The sequence below is a fragment of the Hyaena hyaena genome, unplaced genomic scaffold (assembly GCF_003009895.1).
Source record: "Hyaena hyaena isolate Hyena2069 unplaced genomic scaffold, ASM300989v1 scaffold_95, whole genome shotgun sequence".
NCBI lineage: Eukaryota > Metazoa > Chordata > Mammalia > Carnivora > Hyaenidae > Hyaena > Hyaena hyaena.
Window position 1 is genome coordinate 844,210 of NW_024080727.1, and position 15,856 is coordinate 860,065.

The following is a 15,856-nucleotide window of genomic DNA, read 5'->3' on the forward strand; positions in this document are numbered from 1 at the left end:
CCCTCTGAACCATCCCACAGTGATTTGTGAGAAACTGAGTGTTTCTGGTTGGGCATATTTTCCGTAGCTAAATATTATAGCTGCTTGATAAATGATGGGTGATATCTAAGGATACTGATGTTTTGAGTTATCTAATAGCTTCTGAAAAAAGAAAAGTAACAAAACGGAGAATTCCACCAATACATATGGAGCATAAATTATGGTTGATTCCACTTTAAATTTCTTCTCCTATTCCTTTAAAATGGAGCATTGAATTATGTATGGATTAATCTGTTCTGTTTCCCCCTGTGATTTATAAATGGTGGCAAGATTCAGTAATTATTAATAAAGGACTGATTTTTTTTCTTAAAATCTGCTGCTGACTCTAACCTTACACTGTCCTGGAATCTCACTATAAGACTTCCTGTAGCCCCAGTTCCTTAGTCTTTCCCAAGCATGGCCTAGATGGACAGAGGATGTCTCTGCAGGAACAGAACATGTTCCTGACTTGTGGGAAAGGTCCCTACAGTCTTGGAGCACGTGGGACGGGCAGGCTAGTAACAGCAGGTAGAGCCAGAGATGGGGAAAGAGCAAGGATGGGGTGATGCGGAGGACGATGGGAGAAGAGAGGAGAAGAAGGCACCCAGCAAGGTTGGGTTGAATGAGCATAGCCAGATAGCCAGATAGCCAGGAAAGGAACACGCAGTGCAGGGGAGTTCGAGGGGAAGGAGGAGGAGGAAGTACCAGGGGAAGCAGGAGGAAGCAGCCATGTTAGATTCCACAGCCAAAGGGCACCTGGTGGCTCAGGCAGTTAAGTGTCTGACTCTTGGTTTTGGCTCACATCATGATCCCACAATTTCGTAAGTTTGAGACCCTCGTTGGGCTCTGTGCTCACAGTGCAGTCTGCTTGGGATTCTCTCTCTCTCCTTCTTTCTCTACCTCTCCCCTGCTCATGCTGTCTTTGCCTCTCTCAAAATAAATAAACTTAAAAAAATCTTTTAAAATATATAAAAAATAGAAAAGATTCCACTTTCAAGAGCTTGTGGGGTGGGGCTGCTGGTCCATGCCTTCTCTGGAAGCTCAGTCACAGATAAACCACGGGACAGAAACTTAGGTAAAGAGAGAGGGTTGAGGGAAGGGTGATTTTGAGGTAGGCCCATGATTGTTCTCAGCTTCCTGCAGTTCTAGCACAAAAGTGTGGCAGGTTGAAGAGGGGATTTTCAGTGGTGGCTACATTGGGGAGAAGGTTCTCAAGAATTTGGAGAGCTGACCATGGGCAGAGGTGCATGGGGGTGATAAGCACAGCCTGGTGGTGCTCCTCCGGGGTGCTGTGTGCCAGAGAGCAGTTACTGCATCAAGAGGGGTGGGGAAGAGTCTGATGGTGTGGTGGTCCCAGGGGCCAGCAGCCGGGGGCACAGGACAGCACTGCGTCCAAAGTAGTGGTGGAGTCTGGGGTTCCCAAAGTCATGATGAGGTGTGGAAACCCAACATAGAGAGCAGGGCTAGGAGAGCAAGAGGTTGGAGCATCTTGCAGGGCGGGGGGCAGTAGGCACATGGGCCAGGTGAGGTGCCAGGGAAAGCCGGGGTGGAGGGTGATGGCCTACCTGCTGGGACTGATCCATCTGGTGCCTGAGGAGCAGAGGAGCCTGAGGAGCTTGCCCCTGGGGAGCAAGCACCAGGTGTGGCAGAGAGTGAGGCCACCCCAGTGACCCACCTAGGATGTTTGGTCAGAGAGCAGGCGTGGGGCTGGGTCGCACTTCGGAGATGGAGTCAACAGGTTGGGGGAGGGTGGTGCTCCAAGGCTGTTCTGGGTGATTCCAGATAGTGTGATGATGATGGCAGGACATGGGGTGGCCCTCAGGCTGCTACTAGAGAGTGGCCTCCAGGGAAGGAGAGAACATCATGAGGAAGAAGGGAAGCTGAGGTCGGTGTAGGACAGTGTGGTCAGCCACGCGAGGCTGAAGGAAGCCAAGAGTCCAGGCAGCCTTTGACCGGATGCATCCCAGGACAGCTCAGTGGGCATGGGGGACAATTCACAGGACACGTGGCATGGCCAGTGCAGGACTGTGTGGGGTCACAGACTTTGGGCACATCAGCACTCCCCCAACAGGACAGAGACTGGGTCATAAGCCATCAGGGAAGAGACTGGACTTGCGGTGAAAGGGGGTCTGTTACTCTCCTCCCCACCTGTCGTGTGCAGTCAGCCACATCTGTCCCTGCACTCTGCTTCATGTCGGCTGGCATGCTGGTGACGTGCCAGCACCCTCTTCCTGGACAGCACGAATGGCAGAATCGTGATTGTGATACTTAGGAAGTCCTCTTGTTCCTTCAGAAATGGGTCTAAGTGTCTAATGACAAAGGCCATTGAGAACTCCCAAGTTGCTTTCTAACATTTGTTTGTGGGTTGTTTTTTTTTTTTAAGTTAATTTATTTATTTTGAAAGAGAGAAAGAGAGAGCATGTGAGAGCATGTGAGCAGGGGAGGTGCAGAGAGAGGGGGAAAGAGAGAATCCCAAGCAGGCTATGCAGATACTTAACCAACTGAGTTACCCAGGTACCCCTGTTTGTGGGGTTTTTTTTCTTAATCCTGGATTTTCTCCACCAAAGACTTAAGGTAGAGATTTGAAATAAGTCTGTGTCATTCTAACACCCCGTAGGTGAGAGTTGGCAGCTTGTCAGCGCATGAATCACGCTCCCCTTGTATCTGGAGCCTTGGGAAATGACACAGGAAGGCAGTGGGACTCTGAAGAATTTTCATGCTAATTGAGGAGAGAGGAAATTATGGCTGTATCTGAAAACAACAAAAACAACAACACACACACACACACTCACACACACACAATCTCAGGAGTGATGGAGTAAGTGGGATGATAGCCAACCAGGTAGATTTAATCCAAGACCAATTCATCGAGAGGTGGATCTTGACATTGGGCTTTTGGAGACAACTCAAGTAGACGGCCGGCTGTACTAGAGAGTGCTTACTGATGCTCATCTAAGCTTCTTGCCTTGGGCAATACCTTACCATGCTCTTCGCTGGGGGCTGGACGTGGCTGGTTAGCCAGATGCCCTGATGGGCTTTTGCTGTTACTGTTGGGTGGACCCCAGCTTGGCATGGGGCTCCCCTGGGGTTATTAACTAGTCTCTCCACCACAGAGAGGCCCCAGCAGGGAGGAGGAAGGTGAAGTCCCCGTACACCATGAACCAGGCCTTCCCCCAAGGCTATCCCTCTCTTGGCACATCCTAGACCATTCTGTTTGTGGATGGTGAGATTATCAGCACTTTCCCAATTTCCACCATTTTTCTTTCACCCATCCTCTCACCCCTCAGCCTCTTGGCAGATATTTAGTGGGTACTTGCCCTATGCCAAGCACCTTTCTAGGTACTGGGAATAGAGCAATAAACACCCTAGTCCAGATCCTGTCTCCCGTGCCAGGAGAGAGTGGGAAAATTGGTCTGTCTCCTCCATATCCCTCCCAAACCTCCTTAAGATTGAAGGGACTGTTCTCTGGAAAACAGTGTGGAGGTTCATCAGGAAACTAACAATAGAACTCCCCTATGACCCAGCAATAGCACTGCTAGGAATTTACCCAAGGGATACAGAAATGCTGAGGCATAGGAGCACATGTACCCCAATGTTCATAGCAGCACTCTCCACAATAGCTAAAACATGGAAAGAGCCTAAGTGTCCATCAACAGACGAATGGATCAAGAAGATGTGGTTTATCTATACCATGGAATACTACATGGCAATGAGAAACAATGAAATCTGGCCATGTGTAGCAACATGGATGGACCTTGAGGGTGCTTTGCTGAGCGAAATAAGTCAGGCAGAGAAGGGCAAATATCATATGTTTGCACGTATAGGAGGATTAGGAGGAACTTGACGGAGGAACAAGGGGGAGAAGAAGGGCGGAAATGGTGGGGGAAAGGGAGAGAGGCAAACCATGAGAGACTCTTGAATGCTGACAAAAACTGAGGACTGATGGATGTAGGGGGGGAGGGGGGGATAGGCATGGAGGAGGACACTTGTGGGGATGAGCACTGAGTGTTATGTGGAAACTAATTTGACAATAAACTATTTGTAAAAAAAAAAAAAAAAGATTGAAGGGACTGTTTATCAAGCAAGACAGACCTGCTGCTTCCTTTGGCCTTGGGGAGAATCCACGACAGAAGGCAGATGGTCCTCACCAGGTGGTGTATCCTGAGGCCCCTGGGGGACGGGCGGGGTGGGAGGATCAGAGCCCAGTGACCAAACTCATAGGCACCTTCAGCGCAGTGGGTAATTGAAAACCAATGTGCCAGGAAGCAAGGATTTCTGAGCTCTCCTCCATAAATGGCCCCGAATGAGGTGGACAGGAATCAAATCAAATGAGAACTGACTGTAAAATAGCCCAACAGTCTAGAGTTGAGAAAGGAGGCGGGGGTGAGGGTAGGCTCGGTGAGAAGCTTTGGGCATGTCAGGCTGTGCACTAGAACTTGACCCATGGCAGAGCCCTCCCCAGCCCGGACCAGTGCATTCCCAGGGACGAACGTAGCTTTGAAAGGGGTTTACAGTGGGACCCACAATGAAAACCTTGGAAATATCAACAACAGTAAACCTTCAGGGAGGGAAGCAAAATAAACCCAGTCTAACACTAGGAAGGTCCGCAGGCCCTTTAAGGACGAATGAAGAGGGCTTTTGTGCACCTCAGCAAAGACCCATTGTGGGCAACAGAGAATGGGGACTTTTGTCTTTGCCTGCATCCCCATGAAATGCTGGTGGCTAGCAAATCACCTCTTCTTTGCTTCTGAACTCACTCCCCACCCCTTCCAACAACTCAAACCTTACAGAAGACTTTTTTCTTCTAAAGACGTGAAAACCTTCTAATACCCCACTGAGCACCACCCCACGTGGGGAGGTTTTCTGGAACCATTGCCCAGAGTAGGAGGGTGAGGGGTGAGGCGGGCAGAAGGTCCCACAGCGGTGCTGGCCTTCAGCATGCTGTGGTCACAGCCTTCAGGCCAGGTGAAGGGGACACCTGTGGACCTGCCCCACCCTGGCCTGAGGGCACTAGACATTTCTAACTGGGCTCATCTGTGTGACCCGCCTAAAAGGACAGACCTCCTGCGAGAATGAGGCTTGCCGGAGTCCACTGAGCTCCCTACATTTCTCTCTAACACTTTTCCAACAATACACAGGCCCCCCAAGACAGAATTTGGGGATGACAGGGGACAGGCCCACTGCTGAGGTCAAGAGGGAGGGAAGCTGAAAAGGTTTGCAGAGAAGGGCCCCAGCCCAAGTGTGAGGCCAGCCCATCCCAGCCCAGCCCCACCCAGGGACAACCTAGCCCAGGGACAGCCTTGCCCAGACCCACCCAGTGACAGCCCCACACAGCCGCACCCAGGGACAGCCCCAGCCCAGCCCTGCCCCACCCAGGGACAGCCTAGCCCAGGGACAGCCCCAGTCCAGCCCTGCCCCACCCAGGGACAGCCTAGCCCAGGGACAGCCCTGCACAGTGCACAGCGGTCCTGGGCTTACAGATCCATCCTGTTCCCACCATTGCATGTAGGGAATCATCTCCCCCATCTTTCTTGCTTAATTCCTGTTGGATCCTCACTGGTGGCAGCAGTCTCCTTGATGCCTTTGATACCCCACATTGCCTTGCTTTATCCTTCACGTTGGAAATCAAGAGAGATGGCTGGTGCCCAGTCTCATGACTGATGCTGAGGAATTCCCCGAAGAAGGCACCGCCAGCCTCTCTCCTGGTGCTCGTCTCTTCGTGAATCTGGGTCCCCAGCTACCGCTGGCTGTTTTCCTTCTCAGGCTGCCCCATTTGAGAGCTAGGCTCAGCTCTCAGCCGTAGCCAGATTGCTGTTGGGGTAGGTGCTCTGTCCAGGGGTGGGCACTCTGTCCAGTGAGGTCCTGCGTCCAGCCCCAGCAGATCCACCACTCTCGAGGGAAGCTAATCCCGACACACCTAGGCTGTGACAATCCTGACTTGGGGTCTTAGGGGACTGCATTTGATTGACAAAGCCTCTCTCTGGGTGAAAGGAAATGCTTGTGTCTTTAAGGTGTGTGCCATCCAGAGTGTGGTGACAAAGGCTGTGATGGCCCCAACGCAGACCAGTGTTTGAATTGTGTCCACTTCAGCCTGGGGAGTGCCAAGACCAGCAGGTAATGGGCTGGGGCTTTTGACCGCCTGTCCTGGAGCCCCTTGGTGCACCGCTAAGGTGGCCTGATTCAAGCTGTGTTCTCAGCCCCCCACAGCCTGGTGCCCTGCTTATGAATCAACGCAATCCCTCAAAAAGGAAATCACATTGAGGTTTACTGCTTTGGAATTTCACGCATTTTAGTAACTTCTGGTCCTCATCACAAAGTAATTCATGAAATCAGAAGCTGTGGCATTGTGGTATCTGTGCTTCTAAACCATTTTCTACCCATTTTGGTAAACAAAAATGGGCCAGACTGAGCATCCCAAGGCTGACCACTTGATCGCCACAGACAAATGCCATGTTAGAGGCCAGTGCTGTTTGGAAAGTCAGCCCTGTGGCCGTGCCTGGAGAGCTCCCAGCCCTGGGTGTCCAGTCAGTGGTGCAGCCACACGTGGCAGAACAGGTGGCCGCCAGGGGCCCCGGCAGTGGTGTAGCCATGCAGGGCTGCGGGCCTGTCTCACAGCATGCTAGAGCTCCCAGACACAGCCACACTCACCCTGCACGGTACATGGGCAGCCAGCCTGCTGCCTTTCCGCACTGTCCAGGGAGTCTAGCTCTCAAAGGGCACCAGCGGTGATGGTCTGCCAGAGCTCAAAATTCCAAAAGTCAAATGCTGTCACCCATGTGCTGCTGAGACTTGGAAAGGAAAGTATTCTTGGGTTCTTCTCCAAGTCCTGGATCCTCTCCTGGAGACATAGGAATCTCTGCTGTGTTCACCGAGACCATGGGCATTCATGGTTTAACCTTCACCCCAGGGCCTTTGCTTCCCTGAGAGTTTTGCAGATCTGGGGGTGCAGAGGGTCGGCTGGAATTTGCTCCCCAGCTAGCTGTCCTGCCTCAGCAGGACCCGGCAGTGCTACAGGCTCCGAGGCTGTGCGGGCTGAGTTGCAAAGGCCCTCTGTGGCTCCTGCTCCCACAGGAAGTGTGTGAACACGTGCCCTCTGGGCTACTTTGGGGACACAGCAGCGAGACGCTGTCGCCGGTGCTACAAGGGGTGTGAGACCTGCTCGGGCAGGAGCCCAACCCAGTGCCTGACCTGCCGCCATGGGTTCTATCATCACCAGGAGATGAACACCTGTGTGACATTCTGTCCTACTGGATTTTATGCCGATGAAAGTAAGTGCGTGTCTGTGTACGTAGAAGTGATGAGTTAGTCCCCCGCTCCCCCACTGTGGCCTGGGGTCCCCTCTCCTGGGGGAATTTTCCCCAGGAATCCAGCAACCCAGCACCAGCTTATGGGCTGGGTAGTCTAACTTGGGGGAAAGCTCCTCCTAGGAAGAGCTGCTGAGCTGAAATCAGGATTCAAGTTTGGGCAGAAGGTTTTCAGTCCTCCAAAAGCCAAGAGGGGCCTGCTGGCCAGTGTTAATTGGTCAGAAGAGACAGGCTAGTCTTGGTGGCACATTTTGCAAGTAGTGGCCACACCCCTAAGAGGTAGGGGATGCTCTCCTGGTCTCACAGATGGGGCCACGAAGCTGCGAGGTGGCAAAAGGCTCACAACCAGGAATGGCACAGGTGAAACTTGAACTCAGAGCAGTGAAACCGGGTGTCCTGCCATTTCACCAGTTCCGGGAGGGTGGGCGGATGGGTAGTGGGGGGCTCTGGGGCCGTGACCCATGCCAGTATGTCACCAACCCTCCTTGCCCCAGAAGAGGCAAAAGACGGGGTCTGAGTTAAATTGATGGAGGATAGTCCTCAAGTTCAAAGAAGCTACTGTTTTGACGTTGGCGATTTGTGCGGGTCGAAGCCTTCCCACAGAGGCCCTTGCTATGCAGGGGGGATCATTGCTCCAGCCTGTGACAGCATTACTATTCCTCCTTGTGGGGAAGGAGCCAGGAAATCTTTAAAGACAAATAATGCCATCGAATAACTAGAATCTCTTTAGAGGAAAAACAAATTGTCTTGCAAAAGGCATTTCGCAGCCTTCACAAACCCTGCCCTGGGCTGCCAGCCACCTGCTTTGGGGGCGGAGGTTCGTTCACCCCTACTCTGCTCCCAAGGCAAGAGTCAGCCACCCTCACTGACTCAATGTCTTCCCTGAATACCTGCTGCGTGTGTGTGTGTGTGTGTGTGTGCGTGCGTGTGTTTGTAATGCCACGTGTGGAGCCCTGAGGAGGATGCACAGAAACAAGCAAGCAGCCCTTAGCTTCCAGGACCAACACAAGGTGGCGCTGATGAGGTGCCAGAGGGAAGGACCAGATAGTAACTTCGCGAAAAGCACGCGGGAGTCGTGGTGACCCAGCATTTCACCAGGAGGTGTGATGGGCATTGTAGACTTATGTCTCAGGGTATGTACCTGCCAAGTTTCAATAAAGTCCCCTATGAAGGGACCTCTACAAACTCCATCTGGTCACTTTATATATAATGACTGGCACCTGATTAATCTCAAGCTTGGTCAGCCAGGAACTGGCTCTGGTCCTTGTTGAAATAAACAGAAACAGACTGTGTGTCTCCTCTGCCAAGGGCCCACTCCAAAGCCTCAGATAGTACAAGGACTTTAACTCCAGCAAGGAGAGGTGAGAGACCTCTGCTCCCACACCTGGGCCTGCTCTATTTTATCACTGCGTCATCCCTCCTGAAAGCTGACACGGGTGGTGAGCTGTGCCAGCAACCCTGCTTTGAAATGCCAGTCGTCCTTGCCCGGATTCGAGTCACATCTAGTTTTCTTTCTTCTCCTCATCTCGTTTTTCTCCAGGTCAGAAAAATTGCCTTAAATGTCACCCAAGCTGCAGGAAGTGTGTTGACGAACCAGAGAAATGTACTGTCTGTAAAGAAGGATTCAGGTAAAACCCTCCCTTCAAACCTAAAGAATGGCAAAGGGTTCATGCTGGTTTTCGTTTTCGTGGCTTACCAAGTTTGGGCAACTCTTTCCTAAAAGCAGAGGCCCAGAACCTTTCAGGGTAAAGATTCTGAGTCTGCAGAAGTCAAAATCCCACTTGGAGACTGATGTTTAAAATAGAAAGTTAGAAGACAGGCAAAATCTCTACCTTTTATGCAGCACTTGGGGAACTGATAAAAGCAAGAACTGATCCTACCATATAAAGCAGGGCTGACTGCTGGAAAGGTAAGGATTCTAATGGAGCTCCTGTTTTTAGGCACCAGGAATGCCACCTCCTCCCCCGTGTCCTTTCCGGTCCAGATAAGGGTCGGGGAGAGGCATTGGGAAGCTCAGCCTCACTCGTCTCCATCCTCTGCCTTCTCTTTTTTCCCAGCTCAGGTGTCTCCTTCCAGCTCTGGGAGCCTGCTCCCTGGGGGTGCTCTTTAGATTCCTGATGTATCCCTGTCCCACCCAGCTCAGTACACATGTGCTTTAAGAACCTTTTACTGGGTTAAGGATTTTTATTGGAATATTTTGAAATGTTTGTTTAGCCCACTTAATGCAACCAAGTTGCATTTAATGCAAGCAAATATACATTAGCCATTCCTCTATGTTACTGCCTAGAGCTTAGGAAATGTTCTATTCGAAACTACCTTCTCTGAATGTTGCTATAGTCCAGGGGCTAGAACCAGGGTCTACATGTTAAGGAAGAAACAGAAGGGTCAGTGATAGCAGTGCTCCCCCCACTGCAGTGTGAGCAAGAAAATCGCCAGGGTTCTTGTTCAAATGTGGATCCTGGAGGCTCCTGGGTGGCTCAGTCAGTAAAGTGTCCGACCCTTGATTTCGGCTCAGGTCGTGATCTCATAGTTTGTGAGATTGAGCCCCACATTGGGCTCTGCACCAACAGCTCAAAGCCTACTTGGGATTCTGTGTCTCCTTCTCTCTCTGCCCCTCCTCCCCACCCTCTCAAAAATAAATAAAAACATTTTTTAAAAAACGCAGATCCTGGTCCAGCAGCTCTGGGCAGAGCCTGCGACTCGGCATTTCTAGTAGGTTCCCAAATGACAAGGATGCTGCTGGTCCGGGTGAGAGCAGCCTTTGCATGGTGAGGTACCAGAGGGTCTGTGCATCGCCCCCCCCCCCCCCCCCGCCCCATCCCAGCCTTCCTTCTACCCAGTTCTAGCCAGGACTGGAAGTCACCAGTAGAGGTTGAATGTCTTTGGAGTAAGTTGTGATGAAAACATTTAACAAACACCTATTTCCAGTGTTCTCACCAATATTGCCTCATTTAAATCCTCACAGCAACCTGTGACATTGATGTTATTAGTCCCATTTACTTACAGGGGAGAGAAATGGTTTCATGAACTTCCCTGAGCCTGCCCTTCTCTGCTGGAGGAGTAAGAAGAAGATCAGGAGAGAAGAGAGTCCACTGCCCAAGCACCCAGGAGTCTGGGGAAAGGAAAGGGAAGCAGGACCCACCAAAGTCACGTATCACACCTCTGATCATTTAAGCCCATTATGTGGACAAGGCAGGATCAACCGTTACAGGATGAAGTGGTCAAGGAAGGAGGTCCCCAGAGGGAAAGGAGGCATTGAGCTGATGGCCACAGCTGATGGCCTGGGACAGGCAGCTCTTATGGCACCTTTCACCTGAGCTCCCAAACCCCAGGCTAGTAATTGCAGGTGTCGGGAGTGGTGGGGAGGCTCTGTGGTTCCGACTCACTGTAGCCTGTGAGTCTACACTGGTGAGTCCCAGGGAGCTGGTTTCTGTGTCGTGTGGGTCCAGTTGGAGAGAGGAGGTCAGCTGCTCAGGTTAGGAATAGTGTACCAGACAAAAAAATCCCTGTCAGGCAGAAGCCACACAGCCAGACGCAGTGTCTCCAGCCATGACAAGCATTCAGAGAGACATACAAACTCCGAAAACATCGTCAGCCATAATCCACAGAAAGCTTCCTTTTATTGCCCAATATCCTTTTAAGCTGTGGCTTCAAATCATCGCTGTCACGTTAAAGCAGTGAGAACAGCCGAGCCGCTCACTCGCACCCATCCATCTCTTTAGAGGGATAAATGTAGGAAGGGTTCGAGGGGGAACATCAGTTATCAAAGACTTGATTTAACTGCCAGTCTCAGTGGCCCTGGAGCCATGAGGAGGAGGAGCCCTGGGTGGGCATCACCATCGATGAGGACAGGCTTTCGGACCCACTGACCTCTCCCCACCAAACGCAGGATTCTCTGCATCTTGCAGACACCTCAGAGCACTTGCTCCCTGTGTCTAGTGGCAAACATCTTACAACATGTGCATTGAACACCGTAATCTTGCAAACTGAAGAAATCATAGCAACAGACACACCCCTGTGTGCCACTAGCATTGCCATGGTCCACCAGTACTTACTCATTGAGTCCTCAAAACCACCTTATAGTGCGGGAGCCGTGCTTGTCCCAGCGGACAGGGAGGAGACAGGTGCAGGTTAGCTGGCTGGCCTGGGGTCAAGGTTGCACAGTCAGGAAGTGCCAGAGGCAGGATCCTGGAGCGGGCAGTCCAGCTCCAGAGACTACCCTAGAATCCACACACTCAGCTGCTTTGGCCAGTGAGATGAGGGCAGGCACTGACCTTCCTGGTGAGACAGGAAGGCAGGAACCACTTGAGGCAGGGCATTTCAAGGTCACTGTGCAGCACCGAAGGTTTCAAGCAAGGCAGAGGCAGCAGTGGGTCCAGCTTTGGGGATGTGTCCTGCCACTGCCACCCGAGTTCACACATCATAAATGCTAACACTTTGCCGAGGGCTCAGGCCGGCCAGCCTGCCAGCAGGGGTAACCCACACCTGCTCCGTTTCTCCTCTTGAGGTTTGGCTTGGAGTTTGCTCAATGTTAATGAAGAGAAGCCATCTCACAGCCCAAGAGAGAGCTTGAAGACTTGGCCTCCTGCTCCAGGACCAAGGACACGGGGATCTGAGGATGGAGTCTGGGGCTGCTGGCCACCTGGGCGCAGAGGCTCTGCTCCCAAGGCCAGCGCATCCCTTCCTGCTCACCCTCCAGCTGGCTTCAGGACCCATTCTCCTGCTTTCATTAGCTTGAAACCTCAAGGGACACAAAGAGTGACTTCCTTTGCCTTTCATGAAAGTCGATTGAGGGCAAATCGTAATTTTTTAAAGCTTTTTTATACATTTATATATTTTTGAGAGAAAGAGAGAGAGAGAGAGAGAGAGAGAGAGAGAGAGAGGAAGTGGGGGAGAGGCAGAGAGTGAAGGAGACACAGAATCTGAAGCAGGCTCCAGGCTCTGAGCTGTCAGCACAGAGCTTGACATGCACCTTGAACCCATGAACCATGACATCATGACCTGAGCCAAAGTCGGGTGCTCAACTGACTAAGCCACCCAGGTGCCCCAAGGGCAAATAGTAATTTAATTAGAATTTTGGAAGGGATATGAAAACATGGCTTTTTTTTTTTTTCAACAGCTTTGCACGGGGCAGCTGCATTCCAGACTGTGAACCGGGCACCTACTTTGATTCTGAGCTGATCAAATGTGGGGAGTGCCATCACAGCTGCCAAACCTGTGTGGGTGAGTTCATTGCAGGCAGAGGCATTGGCTTCGTGATGCCAGACGCTTGGAACCTGGTTCACTGACTGTAGGCTAATGGTCTTGAAGCTCAGGAAGTCCCTAGGACTTCTGTAACTTCCCTGGGTATTGCAGCATTAAATCACAGAGATTCTTGGTAGGGTGGGGGGAGCAAGGAGGGGGTGCGGGATTCATGTTTAATGGGGAACAGACTTTCAGTTTGGGAAGATGAAAATGTTTTAGAGATGGTTGCATCACAGTTTGACTGTAGTTTTTTTAAAAAATTTAATGTTTATTCATTTTTGAGAGAAAGACACACAGAGTGTGAGCAGGAGAGGGGCAGAGAGGGAGACACAGAATCTGAAGCAGGCTCCAGGCTTTGAGCCATCAGCACAGAGCCTGATGTGGGGTTCGAACTCATGAGCTGAGCTGTGAGGTCATGACCTGAGCCAAAGTTGGTTGCTTAACTGACGGAGCCACCCAGGCACCCCCTGTATTTAATGCCGCTGAACCAGACACTTAAAATGGTTAATGCGGTCAATTTTATGTGATGTTCCTTTCATCACAGTTTTAAAAACTCAAAATAACAAAATACCATAAGACCTCGCTTGAACGAGCAGCCTGAGCTTTCCGGGATTAGAAGGCTTCCAAACGTCGGATGCCGTCGGACTGCATAGGGAAGTGAACCGTTCCCGTGGAAAAGGCACTGCCTGAGACACGATGCTCTAAAGGTGCAGAGAGCTGGGGGCTGGTTGAGGTGGTGAAGGGAAGAAGGTGTTTTAAACCACAGCCTTCTTTCTTTGTACCCATTCTCACTTACTTTGAACATTTTATTCAAAGAGAAAAAGACTTCTATAAACAATTTTATGTGTATTATAATTCCCCACAAAGATGATAGCACAGATGTCTTCCAGGCACAGTTTTTACGCAGAATAGCAGAGAATGCGTTCATTTTATTGGTTTTCCACTGACAGAGTTATTTTCCCTTGACATTGAAGTGCATTATGAGATTGCGGGCTGAGATACATTTCAGGAACAGTCTTTTCCTCCTGACTCACCTTCCCTACCCAGCACCTGACAGAAACAGCACAGCCCTCCCCATATGGCCATGTGAGCCCCATGTGGGCCTGACTGTGCTTTCCGGGAGTGGACATGCCAGAGAAAGTGGGGCTGTGGCCAAGGTTGGTGCCCCCTAATCCTGCAAGAGATGTGCCTTCCCAGGACCTGTCCCTCCTGGGACAAACCCCAAAGGAGCGAGTGCTCGACATTTGGAATCCTTCTCCACCACTGACAGCTAAGCTCTTTTTTGTAGCCATTTACCCAGTTATTTTTTCACCATCATTTTTATTCTTTGTTTCTTTGTTTCCTTGTTGTTTAGCCCGGGTTGATTAAGGAACATCACTGATGTTCGTTCCTTATTTAAATTTCATAGCTACTCGAATCCGTAAAATTCAGGAATGTGCCTTTACAATGATTTTGATTTCAATAATTCAGTTTACTTTTCTTTCTCCACATCCCCAGACTGCCTGTTGGCAAACAGCTTTATGGAGTTGCTCCCTAGTTTTTCTCCTCTCAACCCAGTGACTTCTCTGTCAGTTTGAGCATGTCATTCAACGAGGTCTAAGGCCATTTTGTGGGGGAGGGGTCTTCCTTCCTCATGCGCCTGCCTGCCTGTTCTTTCTAAGTTCCTGAGATGCAGGCCCCCACCCCCAGGCAGCTGCTGGGGAGAGGACCCCATTTCTCTGCTCTGAGCTGCCTGGAGGTTTTTTTTGTTCCATGTCAAATTGAGTCAGTGTTGTAAGTAGCTGTTCTCAGCTGCCAACTCCCCATGTCCTTGAGGCCCAGACCCACCTTGCCTTCCCATCCTGCTCCCACTCAGTGGTCACTGCTGCTCCTCACTGGGCCCAGGCACAGTCATGGGCAGGGTCGTGGTCAGGCACAAGTGCAGGGTGAGGCACAGTGGCCTCTGTCCCCACCCGGGGCTGGCAGTGCCCCAGGGCATTTGATGGGCCACTGGATGGGAACAAGCCTCTTGCCCATTCCCAGTCCAGACGCCCAGAGTCTTGGCATGGAGGATGTGACCCCTTAGGGTTGCCTGACAGCTGTGGGTTGTACCGGGGACCCGTGGGACAGGGAGGTGCCTGGCTCAACTTGTCCCCGGCTGGGACGTGACACATTGGTCAGCACTGGGCAGCTGGTAGAGCATATGCATGATGAGTTGAGGGGTGGTGCCCCAGGTCCCCATGAGAGTTGGTGTGCACCCATGGGTAGCCCTTCCTTAGGTCTCTAATTGACAGAGAGAGGCTCGAAATGGCAGATAAAAAGCGCCATGACAGCTGGAGAGAGATTGCAGAAGCAAGGAAAGCATTTTATATCTTAGTACCCTTAATGGCACATTTCTCCTGCGTTTTGAACAAGGACTCCGCATATTCATTTTGTGGTAGGGCCCCACACATGATGGATTGGGTCCCGTATAAGCAAAACCCATTTTGCTATTATTGTTATGATCTGTGGGTGCTTTTCAAGCATCTGAAGCCTGTAAAGACTGGTGACTTAATGGAATCCTTAAGAGACTTCAGGTTGTAAAGTTCATAGTTTGTGGTAATTGTGGAAATAGTTTGTCCTGAAAATGTGTGTTTAACCAGCTTCTTTTATTGCGACAAAATATCCATAACATAAAATTTGCCATCTTAGCCATTTTTAAGTGAACACTTCAGTGCCATTAAGTACATTCACACTGTACCCAATCACTATCTGTCTCCAAAACTTTCCAATCTAACCCAGCTGGGTGTTTCATCAGCTTTGAAGTTTAGCAAATTGGACATCAAGTACACTTGACCCTTGAACAACATGGGTTTGAACTGCATAGGTCCCCTTGTATATTGAGTTTTTTTTATATACTAAATGGACTTTGTTTTCCTTATGGTTTTCTTAATATTTTCTTTTCTCTAGCTGACTTTATGGTAAGAATACAGTATATAAAATATGTATTGTACGAAATTTATGTTAATTGAGTGTGTTATCAGAAAGGCTCCTGGGGGTGTCTGGGTGGCTCAGTTGGGTAAGCATGAAACTCTTGATTTCAGCTCAGGTTATGAGCTCTTGGTTTGTGAGATTGAGCCCCACATTGGCCTCTGTGCTGAATGTGGAACCTGCTTAAGATCTCTCCCTTTCCCTCTCTGCCCCTCCCCCACTTATGCAAGTGTGTGCGCGTGCTCTCTCTCTCTCTCTCTCTCAAAAAAAAAAAAAAGGAAAAAGAAAAAAAAAGAAAGGCTTCTGGTCAGTAGTAGGCTACTGGTAGTTAAGTTTTGGGA

The 15,856-nt window shown here is 50.5% G+C and overlaps 1 protein-coding gene across 2 annotated transcripts in view; it reads left to right on the forward strand.

Annotated features, from left to right (window-relative positions):
- The window catches only part of PCSK6 (proprotein convertase subtilisin/kexin type 6), a 193,040-nt gene that overhangs the window by 167,476 nt on the left and 9,708 nt on the right, over positions 1 to 15,856 (forward strand). For both annotated transcript variants that reach the window (XM_039235060.1, XM_039235061.1), the window contains 4 exons: positions 6,030 to 6,132; positions 7,090 to 7,286; positions 8,863 to 8,950; positions 12,442 to 12,545. In XM_039235060.1, the coding sequence (XP_039090991.1) occupies positions 6,030 to 6,132; positions 7,090 to 7,286; positions 8,863 to 8,950; positions 12,442 to 12,545 (492 nt within the window). The remainder of the gene's footprint in view (positions 1 to 6,029; positions 6,133 to 7,089; positions 7,287 to 8,862; positions 8,951 to 12,441; positions 12,546 to 15,856) is intronic.